Here is a 25,649-nt window from a genome sequence, read left to right as displayed (position 1 = left end):
TGTCTGTTCTATGTAAGCTAAAACTCTTGGAGGTGCATTCTACTTTGTGACTTTCATCGATGACCATTCAAGAAAGGTTTGGGCTACTACTTTGAAAACTAAAGACCAGGTGCTTGATGTGTTTAAAGAATTTCATGCCAAGATTGAAAGAGAAATAGGAAAACAGTTGAAATCAGTTCGTGCTGATAATGGTGGTGAGTATAGAGAACCGTTTGAGAATTACTGCAAACTCCATGGAATCAGGCTTGAGAAGACTCCAAATAAGACACCTCAGCTTAATGGTGTAGCAGAGAGAATGAACAGAACAATTGAAGAAAGAATCAGGTGCATGCTCTCTCACGCAAAGCTTCCTAAGTCCTTTTGGGGGGAGTCCATGAGAACCGCAGTCGATTTGATTAATCTTTCTCTAGCAGCTGCCTTGGATGGTGATATTCCAAATAGAGTTTGGACTGGGAAAGATGTCTCTTATGATTACTTGAGAGTTTTTGGCTGCAAGGTGTTCGTTTTCATATTCCTAAATATGAGATATCCAAGCTTGATGATAAGGTAAAACCGTGTATTTTCTTAGGCTATGGTCACGAGGAGTTTGGGTACAGATTATGGGATCCGGTGAACAAAAAAATTGTCAGAAGTAGAGATGTTGTCTTCCTTGAAGACCAAGTGATTGATGATGGTAACAAGGGTGAAAAGTCTTGTTCCTTTACTGAAATTCCTGTCAATTTGGATCAAATTTCTCCACCTGTAGAGAATACTAATCAAGGGGGAGATATCCAAGAAGATGGTGGTGATGCTATTAATGATGAAGCCCCTACAGTTGATGATGCAGAGCCAGTTGAACAAGTTAAACAAGCACCGCCAGCACCACCAGTTGAGTCTTAGGTGAGAAGATCTATAAGAGAGCGACGTCTGCCTAGTCGATACACTATTAATGAGTATGTGATGCTCACTGATGAGGGAGAGCCAAAAACATACCAAGATGCTGTTTCATATGAGAAGAAGCAATAATGGTTTAAAGTTATGCAAGAAGAGATGAGATCCTTGTGTGAGAACCACACCTATGACTTGGTGAAGTTACCTAAAGGCAAGAAAGTGCTAAAGAATAAGTGGGCTTACAGGTTAAAAACTGAGAACAATAACTCACAACTAAGGTACAAGGCAAGGCTAGTTGTGAAAGGGTTCAGTCAGAAGAAAGGTGCCGACTTTGAAGAAATATTTTCTCCTGTTGTGAAGATGTCATCCATCAGAGTTGTTCTTAGTCTAGCTGCCCACTTGAATTTAGAGGTAGAGCAACTTGATGTGAAAACTGTGTTCCTTCACGGTGACTTAAAAGAAGAAATTTTTATGGAGCAACCAGAAGGGTTCAAAGTTAAGGGAAAAGAGCATCTTGTGTGCAAGTTGAGGAAGAGCTTGTATGGGCTCAAATAAGCACCAAGACAGTGGTATAAAAAGTTTAATTCTTTCATGATGAGTCATGGGTACACTAGGACTTCATCTGACCATTGTGTGTTTATTAAGAAACACTCCAGTGATGATTTCATCATCCTTCTCCTATATGTTGATGCTATGTTAATCGTTGGCCATGATGCTAGCAAGATTGAGAAGCTAAAGAGAGAGTTAAGCAAGTCCTTTGCCATGAAAGACTTGGGATCGGCGAAACAGATACTTGGTATGAAGATCTCCCGTGATAGGAAGAATGAGAAGTTATGGTTATCTTAAGAAAGCTACATTGAAAAGGTTCTTGAAAGATTCAATATGAGTAAGGCCAAGGCTATTTGTTCTCCACTTGTAGGTCACTTCAAGCTTACAGTTGAATAATGTCCTACAAGTGAGAAAGAAAAAGAAGAAATGAGCAAAGTGCCAAATGCGTTTGCAGTTGGCAGTTTGATGTATGCGATGGTCTGTACAAGGCCAGATATTGCTCATACAGTTGGAGTTGTTAGCCGATTTCTCTCTAATCCTGGAAAAGAACACTGGGCAGCAGTAAAATGAATATTGAGATATCTGAGAGGTACTTCTAAGGTGTATGCTTTGGCAGTAGTGAGCCTATTTTAGATGGGTACACAAATTCAGACATGGCAGGTGACATTGATTGCAGGAAGTCTATTCGGGATTCCTGATGACTTTTGCAGGGGGGCAGTCTTTTGACAGTCCAAGCTACAAAAGTGTGTCGCTCTATCCACCACAGAAGCTGAGTACATAGTAATTACTGAAGGTTGCAAGAAAGCTTTGTGGATGAAGAGGTTTCTTGAAGAACTCGACATGCAATAAGAGAAGTGTATTATCTACAGCGACAGTTAGAGTGCCATCCACCTCTCTAAGAATTCAACATTCCATTCGAGATCCAAGCATATTGATGTTAGATATTACTGGATTCGTGATGTGCTTGAAGGGAAGCAGTTACACCTAGAGAAGGTCCACACCATTGAGAATGGATCAGATATGTTGATGAAGACTTTACCTAAGGAGAAACTTGAAGCTTGTAGGCAGAGAGCGGGCTTAGGTGAGCCCACCAAATGATGCAGAGGGGGAGTTTGTTGGGTTCTGCCCCATTTGTGGGTTGGAACAACTTGTGGGCTTCAAGCCCAAATGACAACAAAAATAAAAGAAAGGCATGATGCTCACATGGGCAGCCAACTAGAAAAAATAGAAAAGAAAAGAAGAAGGAGAATGGGGGAGTAGAGGGTAGCCGAGAAAAACCAGAGAAAGAAAAGGGAAGAAAAGGAGAGAGAGAGAGAAAATGGGTAGGATTTTGGTGCTTGTGCAAGATGATTGGGTAGTGAAACGTTGTTGGTTTCGGCTCAAATTTGACGTGGAGAATCCTTATTGCGAGCTCTTCCAATCTACTCGACTTGATTTCTTATTTAGCCTCTCTTTAGTACTCTCTTGAGTACTCCTATTTTGGCGAGACCTAAGCTTTTCTTTGGTGTTATTGTTATTATCCATCTTTAATGATGATGTCCATATTGTTGGTGAACTAAGAATAGTGTTTCTTGATGATATTATTGTTGTGATCCTCTAGTTTGATTCTAGAGAAAAACTTTGTAATCCCATTGTTAATATAGTGGAAGAAATTTAAGTGGCTTAAGGGTCTCGTGATTTTTACTCTCAATTTAAGAGGTTTTTCACGCTAAAAATTAGTGTTTCATTTGTGATTGATTATTTTGATTAATTAGTGCATTGGTTATTTGGCTTTATTAGCATTTTGTTTGAGATCCTATTTTAGGACACAAAGAGGAAAAGTTTTATTCCGCAATTGTTAATATTAGTTTTTCCAACAGTTAGAGCATCTCAATTCAATGTCACATTAGTGTGCTAACTTCTAAATTCTAGTGTTTTTGAGTAAGAAAACTATATCCAATGCAATGTTATTTTTATGTTAAGTTTGACATACATTATATTTGCTGCCAAATTTGACAGCAAGTGTATATAGCATATCCAAATTTTTGTATTTGATAGCTATTGAATGATTTTTTCATTTTTTTTCATTTAATCATCACAACAAGGTTATTTTTAAATTATTTTAAAGTTAAAAGTATACTTTTACAAGTGTCAAACCTTATTAATTCTCAAAATATATATATATATATATATAACATTTTAAATAGCATTATATAAATGAAAAAAAAAAAAAAAATAGGGCAGTGTAATAGAATATGCCATTTTTATACCATATAACATTAGGGTCTTTCTTTACTCCTTAGTATACCATAAAACATATAGATTATAGAATTTCATACCTTTTGTGATTCTTCAAGCTCTTTAAACGATAGAATGATATCCATAGCAGTCAAACCATCCTTTTTACAGCATTTCTATCCATTGTTTCATCGATCAAAATGACATTCAAAATCTCGAAATCTTTCGAAATGGCTGCCAAATGCAAAGGTTTGTTTCCATCTTTGTTTTGTTTGTTCAAAACATGTTGAGGCCAAATTCCTTCAAGAGATATTCCACTGCGTTCTTTTGTTTACTTCTCAGAGCAACATGAAGAGCAGTCTGACCATTAATGGAAGTCAACAACTCACATAAGTCTGGACAAAATGTGCTGAGCTTCTCCATTATCCCAACCTCTCCTTTTTTTGGATGCTAAATGGAAAGACGACATCCCGGTCTTGTCGTTTTTGTAGGCCGACGACTTGTCGTTTGTTAGAAACAACTTAACAACTTCTTCTACGCCATAGTTTGCAGCATAATGAAGAGGTGTCCATCCAACGTTATCTTGTTCCCCCACTGCTCCCGGACATTTTCTCACCATGTCTTTCACAATACCTATTAATTGAGTACGATATGTTTATGTTGGGAAAATTATACCAAAGAAGAAAAAAGTCAAAATATGCTGGCAAATTTAATGGACACTCGAAAAGGAAAAGAAAATAGAAAAAGTTATAAACAAGTTGTTGAGCCCAAGGGTGCCAAAAAGCTATCTGTGAATAACTTTTAGAGTTACTGGTACAAATAGTCTCTCAATTTTGGGCATAGCGATATTTTAGTTTTGATCCTTGACATCAAAATTGATGAGGAATTTTTGAAATTTAATAAAGATAATCACATCCTTATCCATAATAATTAAAAATTTACATAAAAAGTTACAATATGTGCAAAATTTTATAGTTTTCAACAAGTTTTGCTGGTAATAAAAAGAAACTTTTACATATAAATGTAAAATTTAAAGTTTTTATGTGATGGACACATGATTATTATTATTAAATTTCAAAAATCTTCCATTAATTTTAGTCTCTGGGACCAAAAGTGCCAAAAACGAAAGTTTAAGGATTAATAAATCAAAATTATAAGTTCAGAAACTAAAATATTACTATGATCAAAGTGGACTTGAGTGACTATTTGTGCCAATCATCTGAACTTTTAATTGAATAACGCAAACCCTTACCGTGACCTTCTTCTGAAATTCTAAACGTACAGGCCCAGCAAGTGCAATTTGTTCCTGCAAAGTTATGAACATATTCAATATGAAAACTGCAATATTAAGGATTTTAACCAATACGATCTACAATAAATTTTGATGGTACTTGTCACGAGCTCCACGGAGCAACGCAATGTATCAATAAATTTTGATGGTGTTTGTTCGTTTAAGGTTCCAGTTGATTAATTAATATTGGGTCAATCTTATTTAATTCCCAAATTGTAGGCCAAATTTAATTTTAGCCCTTGATTTATTGACGTTTCAGATGATTCCTGGACCATCAAACTATCTTAAATTAGTCATCTCGTTCACTCATAGTTAAAACCTCAATAGAAATAAGCATTGAGGACCATGTGAGGTTTAATAATGGGAGTTAATTGGTATTATTACATATGTTAGAGTACGAGTGTTAAAAAAAAAAAAAAAAATTCTTATTTCCTTACGATTAATTTTAACTGATGACTGATTATTAGCAAAAGAACTATATATATTTTTGGACAATTAGGTAGATTGGATCTATATATAGATCGGAGACAATTTGGCAGACCGGAAATTTTTAATTTCCATTGTAGACGTGGTTTTCTACAATAAAAAAAGAGAATCAATATAATTAATAAAACGAAATCACAAGTGTAAAAATTAGGCCCCTTGATCACTGTTTAATCTTCGCCATCACGTTAATCACATCAAGAGAAAAATAGCATCGATTATGTGAACAAGAATAAATAAAGTGCTGAAAATAAATAAAGACACTTTTGAGCTTACTTTCACTATTCTTTTTCGCGATTATTGACAAAGGGAATAGAAGCTTAGAGGCGTTGAAGGATCCTCTTCAGATTGTTAAGAATTTAGCTGATGAGCAGGGAATCTCAGCGGTGTAAAAATAAGAGTACAACGGCGAGGACAAGAGAACAATAAAATTTTTTGAAAAATAAAGGATCGTCTCAGCGGGTATAAAAATAAGAGTACAACGGTGATGACAAGAGAACAATGGAAATTTCTGAAGAATAAAGGATCGTCTTTTGAGTCAAAAACCTCTTTTTTCCCTGATGGTTCAACTCAACCGTATTTATAGGGGCTAAGCACACTAGTTGAGTTATTTAGGTCTCGTTTACTTCGCGGATTCGAGTTTTCAATTTGAGTTGAGATGTGACATTTTCTGAGAGTTTTTCACTGTAACAGAAAAAGTTAAATGTGATATTTTCTGAGAGTTTTTTTACTATAAAAACTTAAAACTGAAAACTCAAATCGGTGAAATAAACAAGACCAATATTTTCAACTTTCCTCAACCGGTGGGAGTGGACCCTCGACTTCTGTAATGGGTACCATATTGCCATGATCACAAGATTGTAGGATGTTGGACACGTGGCGGGCTAAGATAGGAGGAAGAAGTTCAGCATCAACATCCATTAACGAAAAAGAAAGCGAATATATCCTTTAAAAAAAAAAAAAAAAAAAAAAGGGCTAGATAGAATATGACTTTTCCTGCAGCTTGAGTCTTGACTAAGGCAAAAAATGTGCTAGAAACCGTGTGTGCCCCGGAAGTTGGAAATTAAGCTCATCTACATCTTGACTTCTCAAGTCAACAACCGCACATATTTTAACGAGCAAGTTCGACACACACAATTGCTATAGCCACAGTAATTAGCCCAATGGTTTTCCTATATAGAAATAATAAGCTGATTAAAATTTTTGCGAGAAAGGAAAAAGAAAAATCACGCCTACAATATCAATGGGCTTATTCCGAAATCTCACCGGCATCTTCACCGTCGTATTAATTCTGACTCTCTTTTTTGCCTCCTCCAATGCAATCCAAATAAAGATCCTCAACAACTGCTCCTACACGGTCTGGGCCGCCGCCAACCCCGGCGGGGGAAGGCAGTTAAACCAGGGCCAAACATGGACTCTCACCAATGTAAACGGTGCAGGCCGCATTTGGGGCCGAACCAACTGTGCTTTCGACCGCGATGGACGCGGAAAATGCGAGAGCGGCGACTGCGACGGGCGTCTCGAATGCAGATCTAATGGCAGAGCCCCCAACACCATCGCTGAGTATGCGCTAGATCAATCAAACGACAACGATATTGTCGGCGTCTCGGTAGTCGAGGGGTTCAACATTCCGGTAGGATTCAGTAATTTAACTGGGTCCTGCTCTAGTCGAGAGAGCAAATGCACGGGGGACGTAAACGGAGCGTGTCCGATGGAGTTGAGAGATCCCGGCGGGTGCAACAACCCCTGCACAGTGTTTAACAACAACCAGTTTTGCTGCACTTCGAGGAATATCTGTGAGGCGACAAGTTATTCCAAAATTTTCAAGGATCTATGTCCGTACGCGTCTACATATCCTTCCGATGATGATGGAAAAAGTATTTGCCCAACTGGGATTGACTACAGTGTCGTTTTTTGCCCTTCAAGCTCAAGCAAAGAAGTGGCCAGAAGTCCTCCCAGCAATCCCAGCCGTGATAGTGGCGTCCTTTTCAAAATCCTGAATAACTGCCGCTACACAGTCTGGGCCGCCGCCTCACCCGGCGGTGGCAGGCAGTTGGACTCCGGCAAGACATGGACCATCAACGTCAACCCGGGCACAAGCAGTGCCCGAATATGGGCCCGAACAGGCTGCAGCTTCGATGGGGCGGGGCGCGGTAGGTGCCAGACGGGCGACTGCGGCGGCATCCTCGAGTGCCAAGGCTACGGCCAGGCTCCCAACACCCTGGCGGAGTTCACGCTGAGCGGATTCAGCAACTTGGACTACATCGACATCTCGGTCATCGACGGGTTCAATGTGCCGATGGAGTTAAGCCCCATGTCTGGCGGGTGCAACCGCGTGATCCAGTGCACCGCCGACATCATCGAACAGTGTCCCGCCGCGTTGAGGGTCGACGATGGTTGCAATGGCGCTTGTGCCGTCTTTAAGACCGACCAGTATTGTTGTACTTCTGGAAACTGTGGGCCCACAAATTACTCTAAGTATTTCAAGGATCGGTGTCCTGATGCTTATAGCTACCCTAAGGATGACGCCACCAGCTTATTCACTTGTCCTTCTGGGGCCAACTATAAGGTCGTGTTCTGCCCTTGATCAAGTTATAATGCTTGCATGGAATCCTTTGTATGCAGATTGTACTATATATACTAATATCATATCATATATAAATAATTTGCATGCAGATTGTACTATATATACTAATATCATATCATATATAAATAAATGTACTATCTCCTACCAGCTGAGATAAACCATGCAAACTACGTACTAGAAGAAAAATGTAGTGCGCTAATTACTGTAATTATAAAGAGCGTCATGACAATGTTGATTTTTTCTTCTCTTCCTTTTCAAGGAGTCATATATATCCTAGTAATTAATGACGTTATAATTGGTTAAGATTTAAGAAAACTAGAGATGTCTAACATTGTAGAAGCTTCGGAGTTTTCTAACAATGTAGCCTTCTTATAATAAGCACTGCAAAACAAAGTAAATTTTGAAGTCTAACCGTATCGATTGGTAGAAAATTTAAAGGTCCCAGAGAAATAAATGGGTTGTTCTTTTATAACGAAACTCAGAAAAAGTTTAAACTTGAGTTACAATTTTATTTAAGTTCATGTTCTTTTGTAAAATTTGAGTTTGAACTCGAGTTTAGGACTAAACTCGAGTTCAAGTTTCCCCTTCAACTCGAGTTCATAAACTCGAACTCAAGTTAATAAATAGTATTTTTTATATTCTTAAAAATGTCATAACTTTTTCGTTTTAATTCTGATTGAGATGATTTTTTTTCTATGCATTCACAATAAAAAGGCGAATAAAATCCTACCTACATACCCTATTAAAATTTTTCATCACCATTGAGTTTTTATTAAAATACTATCTAAATACAAATTTAAGTTTTGACCCACCCAAATACAAACTCAAAAAGATTCTCAATTCAAATCATTAATCAAATGTGCACATCCAAACACAAACTCAAGTTACAACTTCAACTCAAATTATAACTCAAATTCAACTCAAGATCATCACTTAAGTCACCCTAACTCAAAAATGCAAAACCCCTTAAATAATCTAAGGATCAAAGGCTGTAGGGCGGACTGCTCTACATTCAGCCACGCCACATGACGTTATCATTGACTTGGTCATTTTTTAAAGTCAAATTATTATTAAAAAAATTGAAATTTTCAATAATACTTAATGCAATATATATATAGCCAGCTCAATAAAGGTTTTGATTTGATTCGAGTTTTTAATTTGAGTTGAAATATAATTTTATGTGAGCTTTTTATTGTAGTAAAAAAATTAGATGTGACTGTTTTTGAGAACTTTTTACTGTAGCAAAACTCAAATTTTAAACTTGAATCGGTGAAATGAACGGGGCCTTAATTTGGTTAGAAGAAAACTATTCTTGTATTAATCTTCAGTTTGTTGATAATTCCGAATTTCGGTCATCCTAATTCATTGACAAGAGAAAACAAATATTATACATCACACATCATGCCCCTAAACTGATCAAGTGTAATGTCCTTCTAGATCGTGAACAAATAATATTAAGAGATACAAATTGGTTCTTATGATGTTACTTTGACTAGCATTAGTACCCGTCGGGATATCTCCCCATCAACTTAAGTGCGAGTCCCTTCTCGTAGGGTCCACGTGAATAGTGGCACCCACCCTTTGTGTTTAATGAGGAGATATCCCCGTTTGGTTAGCAAAGATTTTTCCTAATTTGAATTGGTGGGTATCAGGCTTGTCTTACTATATAGTTTTGAGTAGTTGGTAGTTGTGCTGTCTTCACCACGTAACTCCCAGTAATTAATTCCATTATAAGAACTAGTATCTGCATACATAGATATTGGTGTACAACACCTGCAATATAGGTCTCGTTCATTTCACCGATTCGAGTTTATAATTTTAGATTTTTACAGTAAAAAGCTCTCAGAAAATGTCATATCTCAGCTCGAATTAAAAACTCGAATCCGTGAAGTGAACGAAGCCATAATCTCAATGATTAGTTCTACAGATTTTTTTTCCCCCCAAATTAATAACTTAAACTGAAGAAAAAAATAGAGCTAAAAGAACGAAAATGTAAGTGAATAAGGTTTTTATGTATGCTTTATGTTAAATTGAATTAGGTCGAACCGTAGTCAAGACCAGAATAAATTTTGATTAATTAAATTTGAATTAATTTTTTATTTTTAAATTAAATTAAATTTTTATTTTTGTATTTCTTATTTAGTTTAATTTCATTTAGGTTTATGCAACATTATAAAAAGTCTTTTATGTCGCGTTACAGAGGGCAGTTCAAAATATTTACTTATATTTTGCAATCTCGTATAAAATGAAACATATAATTAAGAAACTTCGAGAAAAGAGTCGTGACGTAAATTGAGAGATAAAAAAAGAGAAGATAGAAATTATGTACCTAAATAATTGTGCAGATAAACAACAGCTGCATGCAAGGCGTTCATGCCGTCTCTTCCTGCAAGCGAACATTTCTCAGTGTTGTCCAACAAATATTTCGCAATCTCAAACAACTTTCTTTCTACGGCAAGAAAAAGTGGAGATTCTCCAATACTATTCGTAACAAAGCGCTAATTCGCAATCTTCCTCGATCAGTAGCTTAACAACGGAGAGATGACCATTTCTAACCGCATCATGAAGCACCGAATCCTTCTTCAAATTCACCATTTTCATCACCTTTGGATGATCTAATTCAACCCCATTTATATGCATCAACTTTATAACCTTTTTTTTGGCCTGAAACTACCGCTGCTGTCTCTCCAAGCCTTCCGTGATCGATTAGAAGCTTCGCGATTTCTCGACATCCAATCCTCGCCGCGACATGGAGCGCAGTGTCTCCGCCGGAGTTCTTGTGATACAAGAGCGATCCATGAGACTGAAGGATCTTCTCCACGATGTGTCCTTGTTTGTGTAGCGTCGCGACGTGAAGAACACTGTTTTTCTCCAGCGTTTCTTTCAGTAACGCGTCGGATTTGGAAAAGATTTCGAAGATTGTTTCGTCGCCGGAAGCTGCGGCTAGGTGTAATAATGCAGGATCCATTTTGCTCTAGATGAAAATCCTAGTGAAAGAAAGACCAGATTTCTTTCTTTTTTTTCTCTTTCTTTCTTTCTTTCTTTCTTGACCTGCGCCTTGTTATGTAAGGGAAGAGGCATTATTGAGTGAAAGGAGTCTCTCATCTATTATTTGATGAATACTAAAATGGATTAAGGAAGGAGAAAAAAAAGGCAGTTTGAGCACCCATCAATTTGGGAAGGGAACCAGGTCAGGATTCAGGTTGTGGCTGGTCAAAACTGTTTAGCTCGCACTTGCAGAAACTAGTGGGAAATAAGCACTATGAAATTAAAAAGGGTTAATTGCATAAATGGTCCTTGAGTTTTATTATAAATTCTACTTTAGCTCTTGACTTTTTAAATGTCCCATAATTGGTTGTTGATATTTTATTTTGTTTTAATTTCGGTCTTTTTATTAACTAGGCGTTAAAATTTGATATAATATGCATAAATTAAAGACAATTTTGGAACTATTTGTAAAAATTAACTTTTATTTGTTAGAGTTAATTTTACAAACGGTCCTTGAAGTTTAGCCTTAATCTCACTTTAGTCTCTTACTTTTCAAGCGTTGCATTGTTAATCTTGAGATTTTATTATGTTAGCTTGTGTTAAATATTTGATGGATTTTGTAGAAATTATGGACTAATATTAGAAACATATAAAGTTTAAAAACTAAAACAATACAAAAAACTAAAAGTTAAATTTCACAGATCAACCCAAAATTTTAGTTGTTTCTAGTTTTGGGTTCTACTTTCCATAGATTCCATCAAATTTTAATGCATAATTGATGGAAGGACCGAAAATGAAACAAAATAAAACCTCAGGACCATCTGTGTGACATTTGAAAAGTCAGAGACTAAAGTAAGATTTAGTGTAAACCATAGGGACCATTTGTGGAATTAATGTTTAGTCCTTAATCTTTATATATTTCTAATTTCGGTCCCTAATTTTCATAAATTTTGTTAATTATTTAGCACCAAACTAATAGAAAGACTGAAACTGAAACAAAATAAAACCTTAGATGACTAACTTTAAGACATTTTAAAAGTCATGGACTAAAGTGGTATTTAGGTTAAATCTCATAGATAATTTGTGAGATAAACCCAATTAAAACTTCACGATACCAGTCCCCCTCAAAGGTAGAGGTGTATGTAAGTTTGAGCCACTCGATGTGACAACCATTAATCCCTTAAGGCACAAGGCCAAGATATGGTAAGTTGTACAGTCTCATATCACTTGGAGATGGAGATATGTACTAGTTTATAAGGAAATAAACTACCTTCTAATAGTATGAGACCTTTTGCGGTGAAGCCCAAAAGTAAAACCGTGGAGACGTACCTAGTTGTCACATCGTGCGGGTCGTTACACGCACCTACCTTGGGCTGACTAGCCCTAAAAAAGAGCCTGGCCCACAAATTTATAAAGTATTTTTTTAAAAAAAGATTCATAAAAATACAAATTAGGTTTTGGGTATAAAATTTTGACCCAGCATGAAGGTTAATGTTGGGTCAGGTAAGGTTCGGGACAACAATGGTGGGCATGGGACTAGGCCAAACTTAGCTCTCTACTCATAGGTGTTTAGCATGCGAGAAAATAAAGGAAATACCCCTTAAATAAGTACCCCAATCTATTTCTAACCCCCAAAGATTAGCTTATTGATTTCTCCTATTTTACAATTAAAATAATAAAAATAATTAAATTAAACATTTTTAAACTTTCAAAGTTACCCTCAATGGTCCATTAGTAGATTATAAAACAAGCCGGTGGGCCGGCGGGCCATTAAATGACAGATTACACTGACCACCGGCGTGTCTCCGGTCATAATTTGACAGGTTATGATTCATAACTTAACAGATTACACTGGCCACTGGCGGTCTCCAGCCGGCTGCCTGCCAAAACCTAACAGGTTATGATCCATAACTTGACATATTACACTGGCCACAGGCGGTCTCCGGAAATAACCTGACAGGTTATGATCTATAACCTGATAGATTACATCGGCGGCTTTCTGGCCATAACTTGACAGGTTATGATTTATAACCAGATAGATTACACCAGCCACGGGCGGGTCTCCAGCAGGTCGTTGACCATAACCTGATAGGTTATGATTCATAACCTGACAGATAACACCGGCCACTGACAGGTTTCTTGTCATAACCTGATATGTTATTATCCATACCTAACAGATTACACTGACCGCCGACCTCTGGTTACCGGGGTCAATCATAATATGATCCATCAAGTTATGATCTATCAGGTTATGATCCATAATCTTTGGATATTTTAATCTTTTAAGTTGTGATGAAAATATCTCATAAATAAAAAGGGTAGCGTTTTTTAAAATAGTAGAAATAGAAAGTTTGGTGATTAGAAAAACATGTAATTCTCTCTTAGCAAGCACTCGCATCGCAGTACTTATAAAATTAATAAAACAAGTGGGAAATACGCACTACGAATAAAAAATTTACAATGTCAGTTTCTCCCTCCCTCCCTCCAGAAAACGGTTTAGGTCTAGTCGTGCAATTGGAAACTAATATCGGTCTTGTTGTCCTTTTGGTCGTTCTTATTTTGTCAAGACTTATTCTGAAACGTACAGGCTATAAATGCAAAACACTCAAAATAACGTATGGTTTTTTTTTTACCAAATAAAGAAAAGAAAAAAAAGTATGGTAAACTTTCAGGGTGTTTGTTTGCCAAATATTTCATTAAGGTTTGGTGGCAGGAGTTGACGCATTAGAAAAGTGATTTTTCCATAGAGTTTTTATTTATTTATTTATTTTTCCTTTTTTAAGAGAAAAGTATATGCATTTGCCATGACCATTTTGTGCATGTTTTTTATTTATACTATTATAAATAATTGCGATTGGGTTTTTTATTCATACTATTCTAAATAATTGAGTGTCCGTTTTTTATTTTATTTTTATTAATTAAATTATAATTGCTTGTTTCATATGTTTGAACCTGTTTGAATCTTTTAGTTACAGTGGCTTTTCTTACAAGATTTTTAATTTCGGTTCAGAAATACCACCTTATGTCACTTCACTAAAAAAATAAACAATTGTCATTCAACAAATTAAGAAAAAATAAAAGGTTATGATGACACATAATTATTTAGAATGACATAAATAATAGACCTGCATAAAACTATGACAAACTATGTATTTTTATCTCATTATTAAATAAGTATTGTTCATGAATGTTTTAAGGATTATTTTCATAAATGCACCACCCTGAAGTATGTACCTTTATTCAAAGTACTCGTAATTTTTTTTAAAGCCATTCAAAACATCTCCCAATCTATACAAAATCGATCAAAACACCCCTTCTGTCCAATTCAGTCCATAAAACTCCATTAACACGACATGTTATTAAAAATTAATTGGTCATTAAATTCTAATTAAATCTAAATAGGATCAAATGCTACAAATGTAATTTAAAAAATATATAAAAAGAAATAAGATTGAAAAAAATTAGGGAGGAGGAAAATAGGCCAAGAGTTTATAGGAATTAAAATTAATAGGACAATGTTTAAGAGAAGTTAATAAATTGACCAATCTAATGTAGATTCAGATTTACAACCAACTGAAATTTTAAAAATACCATCTTGGTGAATCTTAAATTTACCTTGTATATCCAGGATTTACCATTAGAGTTTGCACGGTTCTTGAAAAAGTTATGCTAATTACCAAGTATATCCATGATTTACTATTAGAATTTGTACTATTTTTTTTCAAGTGATTCTAACATTGTAAATCTTAGTAAATCCTCGATTTACCTAGATTTATTATCTATATCCATAATTTACCATTAGAATTTGTATGGTTCATGAAAAAATGATGCTAACTTAGTAAACTTTAGATTTACCAAGTATATTTAAAATTTACCATTACAATTTGTAGTGTTCTTTTTTAAGTGATTAAAACTTGATAAATCCTGGATATACTTGGATTTACCAAAGATAAGAGAAAAATAGCAATAAAAGGGTAAAATTAAAACATAAAAAAATTGAAAACATGAAATAGTCTATTAATTTCTATACATTGGTAAATTAGCCATTTATTTTCGTAAGTTTCAAATATAAGTCTATTTCCTACAATTTCTCAAAAAATTAAAACACTCATTCTAATCCAATTGCGTTTCTTGTTTGCTTAAAATAAATTAAAAAAAAAGAAACCAATTGCATTTTCCATTCACGATCCGACACTCATGGACATGGTGATCCATCATTAAAAAAAAAAAAAAAAAATTGATCCTTTTTTAATCCCCTTTATGGGCAAAAGAGCAATCCCTCTTTATTGTTTCAAGTCCATGGAAAGTACTTAAAAAAATGCAAAAGCTCTGCTTTAACTTCGTTCCAGCACACAGAAATAAAGAAAATTTTCCCAATTTTTTTTTTCTTGCGTTAAGATTCATATAACGAAACTTAAATTTTCCAGACAGCTTTCTGCAGATGCGTCATTGATCCGCCACTACCAAATGAAAAGAAAATTAGATCTATGGCTAAGATTGTATTGTGAAATTAATTTTTTAAAATAAATTTTGTTAGAATTTATTGGTTGTACATAGTTAATTTTTAATAGTATGATACATCAACATATCCCTTAGGATCATAAATAGAATTGGACAGAAAGGGCATTTTGATCGATTTTGTATATATCGATGGTGTTTTAATCACTTGAACTAATATCTACTGCTGCACGAATCTAAAAAAATCACGGTTTTTTTCCACATCGGTTAGCGTTGTGACATAGATATAGCAACATTTTTGTCACCCTGGCTAGATTTTTTTTTTCTTCTTCTTAATGCCCTTTTCCCAACATAAACATGTGTCTAAGGCGAAAATACTTTGTTAGGTATTGTGACAGAAATGGTGAAAAAATATCCTACTGCAGTGGAGCAACAAGATAATTTTGGATGGACACCGGTTCATTGTGCTGCACACTTCGGCCTACAAGATGTTATTAACTTATTCCTAACATACCGAAAGTCCTCAGCCTACAAAAAGGACAAGGAAGGGATGTCAGCTTTCCATTTAGCATCTAAAAAACGACAGGTTGGGATAATGGAGGAGTTGATAACATTTTGCCCAGACATATGCGAGTCATCGACTTCCAATGGTCAGACTGCTCTTCATGTTGCCGTGACAAGAAGGCAAAAGAAGGCAGTGGACTGTCTCTTGAAAGAACAGGCCGGCTCCAACGTCGGTGTTTTGAACAAAAAAGACACAGATGGAAACACGCCTTTGCATTTGGCTGCCATTTTAGAAGATTACGAGATTTTGAGTATGCTTTTGAACGACAAAAGGCTGGAAGGAAATGCAGTGAATAAGGATGGTTTGACTGCTATGAACATCATTCTATCGTGTAAAGAGCTTCAAGAACCACAAAAGGTACGAAAGTCTATTATTAATATTTTTTTATCATATGTTATATGGTTTAGACCCTAATTGGGCACTTAGATATTTAATGCGCATTCCTTTTGTTTTTGCATCTATCCATGTTTAGAGTTACTTACATTAATCTAACTGATAGGCTGTAGCTAATAGCAACGGTATTTATTGAAATAACATGTCATGTTCTTGATGCAACACTTGCAGTCAGATATTGTCGCAAAGTTGAGAAGCGTAGGCGGTTTTCCTAGTCTTAAGGAACAACTACCAGAAAGAACTGCAAAAATGCCAGACATCATAGAGACAACGGAAAAGCCACGACCACAATCAGAAGATGACAATAAAGAGGACAAATTACCAAATAAAAAGCGAAAGAAGTTCTGGGTAATTCCGGAGTCTCTTTATGTTTTGGGAAATCCAAAAAACATACAAAGACCATCCGAGGTAGACTTACGGCTTGCCACACTCATAGCAACTATCACCTTTGCGGCGGCTTTCCAAGTTCCCGGCAGGTACGAAAGCGACGGTCCTTATATGGGCTTGCCAATATTAAGGCACAAATTTCTTTTCAAGGCGTTTACAATTTTGGATTCCTTGGCTTTAGGTTTTTCAACTTCTTCGATCTTTCTCCACTTTCTAGCTGTGGTGGGACCAAACAAAACAGACTGTGTGAACTATGCTTTGATAATTGCCCATGTAACGACCTACTGCTCCATGATAGCAATGGTAACCACATTTATATCGGCGGCATCTCTAGTTTGGGGAAATTCTGGGGGAGTAACAGCAGCAGTTTGCGCTTTCTTTGCCGCCTATGTAAGCGGTTTTCTTTACATTGTCTTAGCAAAATGGGTTGACAAAGTTTCTGAGACCAAATAAGTCGAGAGTTCTGAAGCAGGACTTGCTTGAGTTGCATGGCAACTATTGGCAACTACGTGTTGTTATACTGCTTTCATTCTAGTATATATAATCTTTTCCTGGGATTAATCTAATAATCTTGATCTTGATAAGGTTCTTCTCCACAAAATAGTCTTTGTACTGGATGTTGTGGTTAAAAACATGGTGTAAAGATGCTAGTCTGATGATGTACAGGTTAAATAATCTATTACTGAAACGTCGCACAAGCAGCTCTAAATATCTCTCACTAGCCACTATATATATATATATATATATATATATATATATATTACAATCCTACCCCCTTAAAGAAATTCCGTCATCAAAATTAGGTAGCGGTTAAACTTGCGAAAACAGCAACAATGAAATGTAAGAAAACAAACAATGTTACCGATTTCATCACTTTGCGACTCCTCATGATTTCTTGTATGATCACGGCTTTTCGTATATCAAAGAGGTGAATTCTCATCTCTATACACATCTAAACTTTCAACTTCCAACTAGAAGGGTTATACAAAGTTATAGAATTATTGAACAAGAATCATCATGAACGTGATTCTTGTACGGTGCTCAAAAGGTTCTAGATTCTCAACATCTAGCTAAGCACCTTAAGTTAAGTGCTTAGAGAGGTTCTCCACCTAATCAGACTCGGATTACCTAAAAAAATTATCCAATTTACTCAGTTCTTTAATTTTGCATCTGGGCTGATCTGACATCTGTCACGAAAACACGTGCAGACCGTTGTGTCTCCAAAGAGTAGAAAAATGGTTTTGAATGAACATAGACATCCAAGTCTTTCCAACGAGCTATCACATGCCCTATTTCAAATATTCTAAGCCTTTCAAACACATCTTACAAGAAATTAAAATTCTGAAACTTCAACTTTTCAAGGCATTTTGAAAAGTTTTTAAGCAAAACTTTAACTTTGTACATCTTGATCTACAAAACTCCAAACAAAGTGATTCCAAGTGCTACACGTCACTAATGACGCACACTAAATGATAGGATAAGTGTATTAAGTGCAGCGTTCCCGGTTCTAGAAGTTGGGGTTCAAATTCACACCTTTTACATTATGCTAAGAACGCAATTTTGACATTTCTGACAGAAATGATCATAAAACATTCCACATAGATCTAAAGGGTGTAATTCTAGTTTCTGAATAAATTAGAGACCTAGAGCTTCGAAACGAGTTATCATATGCCAAAATCTGAACTCTCTAAGTACCTCAAAAACAGTTTTTACGAAATCAAAATTCTATTATTTCCTTGTTCTGACAGCTTTTTAAAAGTTTCTACATGAAACTTTCAATGCGCATGCCCCTATTTGTTTTAACCATTCGAATTGTTGTTTAAGATTCAAACCGTAGTTCAAGATTCAAATTGATGTCTGGTAGAAGACAATTCAAGAACAATTCAAACTATTAACAATTGTTCAAACTTTTAAATTTTAAAATTCACCACCCCTTTAAATTCTAGCAATATGACAATAAAAACCAATATCCGGCGCACGTGCTTTCAACGATAGAAGTATAACGTGATACAGCAAAGAATCAGTACCGTTGTTGCATTCAAGCGTGCTTATTCTACCCTTGTACGAAACTAATAACCTGTTATGATATCACATCCAAATATACCTATTTAAGAATATCTCCTTACGAAGGTCAACATCGCAAGAAAATAAAGCTTGAAGCAGCTTTAGATAATTGCATTACGTCACAGAGTAAAAGAGTCATAAATAAGATAGAACACTAGAGCCCGAAAATGGATTGTAATATGATGCGATAGGATCTAAGACAAAAGCTACGAGAACCAGAGAATTGGTTAGAATATGATGAGACATGATGAAACCAGTTCTATTGCTCTTATAATTAGTAATAGCTATGATATATGATGATAGTATAATCAGTAATATCCCACAATAATATTGGACCATTCACAGGTCTTGAATAGAAGGTTTTACTTTTTGGTCTAACACGCACGCGCGCACACAACTTCAGGGCATATATAGCAATGTTTAAGTTTTAATTCGCTGATTCGAGTTGAGATGTGACTTTATGTGAGCTTTTTACTGTAATAAAAAAATTAGATGACTGTTTCTGAAAACTTTTTACTAAAGTAAAACTCCAATTCTAAACTCGAATCGGTAAAATGAACGGGGTTCAAAAGAAATTAAAAAAGAATTCAAATCAAGCTTTGATTGCTAAAATAAATGAGAATAATAATCTGAATCAAATTACATGCATGCTTTACAAATCTGATTGACATAAAACAGGGAATGTTGTGATGCAGAAACTTGAATGAAAATCACAAGATGCAGACCACCTAAATACAGGAGAGATGACAAAAAAGAAAAAGAAAAAAGGAAACAAAAAAAGGAAACAAAAAAATAAAAAATAAAAAGCAGAAAAACAATGATGGAAATCAGAATCTATAATACAGTTTTTATTTAATAAATGGATTTATGTTATCAGCATTAGTTTCTCGTTATCATTTGCCGTTTATAGTTTCCTTATTTCAGTTCGTTGAGATGTGACTTTATATGAGAACTTTTTACTGTAACAAAAAAGTTAGATGTGATTGTTTCTGAGAGCCTTTTACTGTAGCAAAACTCAAATTCTAAACTCGAATCGGCGAAATGAACGGGACCTAAACAAGGTAGGTTGTAATTTAGTTTGCCTATAAACAAGGTAGGTTGTAATTTCAATTCAAAGCATGGTTCATGACTGATTGTTGAGATTTACGGTTTTTCTTCACTTGAGTTCTTATTCTCTCTCCACAAGGCTATTTAGCTATCTCCAGTGTCTCTAAATCTCCATCGGTTCTGTTTTTGTATTTATATTGTCTCTTCTATCTTGGTCCCAAATCAAGTGGTAGCCATTTCGGTTTCCCAGCAATTTGAGGCAAAAACCAAAACAAGACCTTATTTTTTTTTCACCTTGCAAAACTGACGTCCTACGCTCAACCGCCACAGCCATGTGTCTTCTCGTCGTCGTCACATGCCATCTCTTTTGCATCACCGCCCTTGCCAAACAATTCAAGCATCCCTTATTTGCAAAACCCAGTCGAAGAAGCTTCCAATCGCCAACGCAAAATCCACCACACGCCACCCTGAAAACTGTCACTGCACCTTTGAGTGAATTATGGTCCCACTGTGCATCTAATCTCATCCCCGTAATGAATCAATCCAACAGCCACCGATCTACAAAACCCTAGGCTGCCACTACTCAAGGTTGCCGAAATAGTCTTCATCTGCATAAACCTAGAGTCCTGTCTACAACCAGCTCCGTTCTTGTTGCTCCACGCCCTTACGGGACCAATACAACCCACCACTCAACTCAATGAAGTACTCGTCCATTGAACCAGCTCGCCGAAGCATAACCGTTGCCAAGTCAGTGGAGGATTCACGCACCAGCCACCATGAATGGCCTTTGTTTCAGTTGTTCCGTCAGACTCTCCAAGGTTGTTGATCTTCTAGGCCTTGAGTTAGTCACTTAATCGTTAGAAGTTTGCAATATCTCTTTGAAAAATGTAGTCTATTATCCTATTTATAAAGAAATTAGTATCTACTTCTTCACCGCACAACTAGCCACTAAAACCTTTTGGTAGAGGTGATCACTACTCACTGCTTACACCTAATGGTCACTCGAGGAAAGGGGCTTTGTTGCCAACTGGCTGCCCATCCAGGGATGTCTAGCGCACATGTGCTAGTTACTCATTTGAAAGTCCAATAAACTACACAAGAAAGGTCATATTCAACTAAATGGCAACCATTCATCACCGAATTTTGAACTGAAACATAATTAGCTGCCCGAAAATCCTTGGATAATATCAAAACATCCAATTCAATAAATGAAGTAACACTGAGTCTCAAACATGAAAACTGCATAACCATTATCTTGGTCATACATTTAAAAACAAAAACAACAACTTAAAATAAAAAAACCATCGTTATACAGTATAATTCGAGTAAAGGATATAGAAATAGGTAGAAATTTCCAAAGCGCAGAGTCAGAAACTTCCAAGGATTACGGGCAGTCACAGAGGTTGTTGTACCATTCATAAACAAAGTTTATCTGATGTTTGGCAACCATAAACAGATCGTTTATGGTTCCTAAGACACTTATAGATGTCTCGAATCTGTTACTAGTACTAGTGGGAAGTGGCGAGTGCATCATATTCCGATACAGCTAAAAAGAACGGAATTATGCAGGCCAACCAGTCGCTAGCACTTTACAGTTCGTACTTGGGAATATATACTTGGAGTCTTGGACTACACTATCAAGGAACTACAAGAAAACCTCAAAACAGAGGACATTTGCACTGCAAACTATACTTCCGTGTTCGTTTACACAATTCTATCATTCGACTGTCCCAATCAAACTGATCAAAACTTGTGCTTTATTGCTAAGCAAACTTTCAAAGAAAACAACTTCAAAGGAACTCAAGAAAATGTATACTTCAAATGGAATATCAAGAAAGCTAAAGGAAAACAAAGTACATATATACATCATCCACAGTATCTACAGTACAGTTTCTGTGCAAAATTCTGAAAGCAATACTTCCTTGTTTGCCTACAGTTCTACAATTTGATTGTCACCATTCAAATTAATTAAACCTCCTTCTGCTTCATTACCAAGCAAAAAGCTCTAAAATAAAACAAGTTTCAAGAATAAGCCCAACATTGAATGCCATAGAAATGAATCTCCAATTTGTTTCCCTCAATTGAAAGCAACATTCATATTTAATAATCAAAAATTGAAAAATCAATTGAAAGAAACATTCAAACTTTAATATTCAGAATTGAAAAATCACAGACACATACATGAGCATCTAATTTATTTCCCTGAATTTCCAAGAAATAAAATGCTTAGAAATAAGAATTTGGTACCAACTCTAGTCCTAAAAATTTTCTAGGAACTACAAATAAATAATAAGAACAATAATAAAACAAAAATGAGCTTCTAATTACCCTAAACACTTCTCTCTTCTTTTTCCCGCAAGTCCAATTACATAAAATGTTTGATAAAGAAATCAAACACTTGAAACAAATTCTTGCAAAACGGGAAAGAATACAGAAAGGAACACGTTTGTTTCCCAAGAAAGTAGAGGAATATTATCCAAATTCTCAGTCAAGAAAACCTGTTTGCCGAAACACCGCATTCCTGACCTGGCGAAGATCTCTGCCCTTCAAGGTTCTCCCCGCGCCTTCGAGAACCGAGCACGATAGCAGCGGCGAGTGTGCTAAGCTCCTCGCCACAATCTCGTGCGGCGGCAACATCTCGGCATCGCCATCGTCGGCGTCGGCATCAACCTCCGCGAAGAAATCCCGGGGCCTCCTCATCGCCTCCGACAGCATCGGGACGTTCACCGGCGCGGACTGGTGGTACTTGACGGAAGAATTAATTGGCGTGATGCGGTCCTGAGGAGGCTTCGGAATCACCGGAATGAGGCGGGACGACGTCGGCGAGGAGGAAGAGGACGACGAGACCGAAGCCTTGACGAAGAAGTGCGAGAGGTCGCGGAGATTCGGCGACGAGGTTTCGTTCTCGGGAAGCGCGGCGAGGATTCCGAAGCCCTCGGGCGGGGCGAAACCGCCTTTGGAGTGAGCAATCCGGTTGCTGTGATTGTTAACGCGAGAGGCGGTGGACGAAGGAGAGCTAGGGATGTGGTTGTTCTGGCCGTTGCCGTCGTGGCGCGGAGATTCGGCCACGGAATCGCCGGTCCAGAAGATGTCGTCCTCGTTGAGCTCGTCGCCGGCGGCGGAGCTTGTGCTGGGGCCGGCGGTGTCGGGAGGCGAGTGGGAAAACGCGCGGAGGAAGCGGTCGGTGGATGTGGATTGCTTGTGGCGAATTCGGGTGATGTCCATATGAGAGAGAGAGAGGTTTTCGGGTCAGGAGTCGAAGGGGATTCTCTCGAAAAACGTGATTATCATAAGACAGAGAGAGAAGGATATGTGAAGGGAAAGGAGGAAAGGAGATCCAATAGGGTTACAATTACTTACAAAGGCGAAGAAGAGTGACGTGGTCAAAAAAAAGAAAAAAAAGAAATTATTTTAGTATTCTCTATTATATTAAAATTTAAGTTTAATATTCTCTATTTTTAAAATTTTTATACCGGTATCTTGACTTTTTAAAAAAAATATTTAGGCCCCGTTCATTTCGCTAATTTGAGTTTAGAATTCGAGTTTTACTACAGTAAAAAGCTCTCACAAATAATCACATCTAACTTTTTTGCTACAGTAAAAAGCTCTCACATAAAATCACATCTCAACTCGAATTAAAAACTCGAATCAGCGAAGTGAACGGACTCTTAGTATTTCAAAGTTAATTTTTAGGGTACCAAAAGACATTATTCTTATTATAAAAAATTCATCTATTCACCAAAATTGTAAAGGAAAAAAAAGGATTTTAGAAATTATTATATATGTAGAGCATAATCTTTTTTTAAAATTCCTTTTTTCAAAATCCTTTTTTAAAATCTTTTTTTTCTTCAAATTTTGGTTAACAGATAAATTTTTACAATAAGGATAATTTTATCTTTTTGTGTTTTAAAAATAGCTTTAAGGTACCACAAAAAAAAATTTTAAAAGGTGAGGTACCAACATGAAATTCTCAAAAACAGAAGATAGCAAACTCAAATTTTAATGTAACAGAGGGTATTAAAATAAAATTTTTCTGAAAAAATGTCAAAAATAATATTAGACTTTCTCTTTGCTCAAAAAAATATATGAGACTTTTTCTGATAATCCCTATAAAAATAAACTACTAATAGTTTTTTACTTTTTAGTCATTAGATCTGTATTAAAATCTGTCTATTATGCATATTTTTTAATTTAATGTGATTTTAATTAAATTTAACAATCAAAACTAAGATTACTCATATAACATACTACTAAAAAAACTCTCAAATAATATATTATCCATCGCCATAAAAAAGAAAAAAATGTAAAAAATATGATAAAATCATTTTGGTACTTATATAATGAATCATCTCACAGGTACGTTAATTTTTTTAAATAACATTAAAACTGTTTCGTTTTATTTTTAAAACCGGTATTTTAGTATCATAATCTCGTTTTCAGTATCTAAAATATTAATTGTACTTTTACCACTGTTTTTTTATTAAAATACATCCAAACAACATTATAATTAGAGGAAAAATGGGTTAAAGGTGTTATTTTGAAAAATAGATTTGTCCGGTTATAGGGAAATTAAATTCCCTTTTCTTTTTCTCGAATTATAATGTTATTTAACTCATTTAACGAAAAATAGTATTAAGAACACAATTCACATTCAAATACTAAATATGGGGCTTAAGGTATAAAAAAATTGTATTTCTAAAACTTAGAGGTATGGATTTAATATTATTCTCGTAGGTTGCTTTTTTCCTATTCCACGCTTAAATTTGTTTTGTTTGTTTCTGTTGTTGATTTTATTTATTTTTCTTAAATTCTTCATGTGGTCTTGTTCTTTTCACAATTAAAGTCATAATTAAATTGTATCATTACAGTGTATTCTTTCACAAGAAATTAAAATTAAAATTTTTTATTATAGTATTTTTCTCTCATATACACAACTTAAATTAATAATTTGAGTCGTGAAACAAACATACTTTTGAGTTTTATCAACTTTTTTTCTTTTCTTTTTAATAGAATTTTTTGCTTCTGAAAAATAATTGTAAGATAATGATCAGAAGAAAAGGAAATTTTATTTTTCTGAATGATGATTGCAAAATAATAACTATGAATTAATTACTTCCCATTTTATTCAATATTTGCTATAAAATTTTTTGAGTTTTTTTTTTTTTTTTTTTTTTTTTTTTTGTTTTTTTTTTTTTTTTTTTTTTTTTTTTGAGATTTCATTACTCAAAAAGTGACATACAAACATCATTCAAAAAATTCCGAAAAGGGATTAATTATCTGTCCAATATATTAATTTAAAAAATCAAATGTGACTTTTTGAAATCTAAAAAATTTTAAAAACATCTCACAAGGGGTTGCAGGGTGGGTGGAGAAGGGAAAATCTGATATAGCATTGGAGATGGGAGAGAAGACAGATATTGAGCATTGAAGGAGCTTGCGATGGAGCTCAAAGATGTTCATTTTCCCAAATCTGATAAACATGTTTATTTTAAAACAAAATGTTTGAAATATTTTTAGAAAATATTTTTTAAAATCTAAAACTTTAATCATTAATTAAAATGGTAGAAAGGATATTTGCTGCTCTAAAAAAACAACCTCACGTACCAAAGTAGTTTCCTTTTTTTTTTTTGTAATATAAAAATATCTTTTGAATATTATTTTTATAATGGAAAATTTTCATTTAATAATTAAGTTAATATAGACTCTAAAATAGTTGTAAATAACTGTCAAATATAATGGTATTTAACCGC

General features: G+C 35.3%; 3 protein-coding genes across 3 annotated transcripts; 2 read left to right on the top strand and 1 right to left on the bottom strand.

Moving 5' to 3' along the window:
- The first annotated feature begins 6,606 nt into the window (after window positions 1-6,606).
- Window positions 6,607-8,158, top strand: LOC112092651. Its single transcript, XM_024169293.1, has one exon. It carries the CDS (start codon window positions 6,654-6,656, stop codon window positions 7,995-7,997), a length of 1,344 nt encoding a protein of 447 aa, XP_024025061.1. The 5' UTR covers window positions 6,607-6,653; the 3' UTR covers window positions 7,998-8,158.
- Window positions 8,159-15,843: 7,685 nt separating this feature from the next.
- Window positions 15,844-17,241, top strand: LOC21399346 (ankyrin repeat-containing protein At2g01680). Its single transcript, XM_010103702.1, has 2 exons — window positions 15,844-16,365; window positions 16,573-17,241. The coding sequence occupies exons 1-2, from the start codon at window positions 15,844-15,846 to the stop codon at window positions 17,239-17,241; spliced, it is 1,191 nt and encodes a 396-aa protein (XP_010102004.1).
- A 4,863-nt stretch (window positions 17,242-22,104) lies between these two features.
- On the bottom strand, window positions 22,105-23,236 carry LOC21399345. The gene has a single exon (XM_010103701.2). The coding sequence runs from the start codon at window positions 23,122-23,124 to the stop codon at window positions 22,384-22,386; it is 741 nt and encodes a 246-aa protein (XP_010102003.1). The 5' UTR covers window positions 23,125-23,236; the 3' UTR covers window positions 22,105-22,383.
- Window positions 23,237-25,649: the final 2,413 nt, after the last annotated feature.

The sequence above is a fragment of the Morus notabilis genome, unplaced genomic scaffold, assembly GCF_000414095.1.
Source record: "Morus notabilis unplaced genomic scaffold, ASM41409v2 Scaffold133, whole genome shotgun sequence".
In the NCBI taxonomy this organism is placed as follows: domain Eukaryota; kingdom Viridiplantae; phylum Streptophyta; class Magnoliopsida; order Rosales; family Moraceae; genus Morus; species Morus notabilis.
The sequence above is the reverse complement of the archived record's forward strand: the minus strand, read 5'-3'. Positions and strand labels throughout refer to the sequence as shown.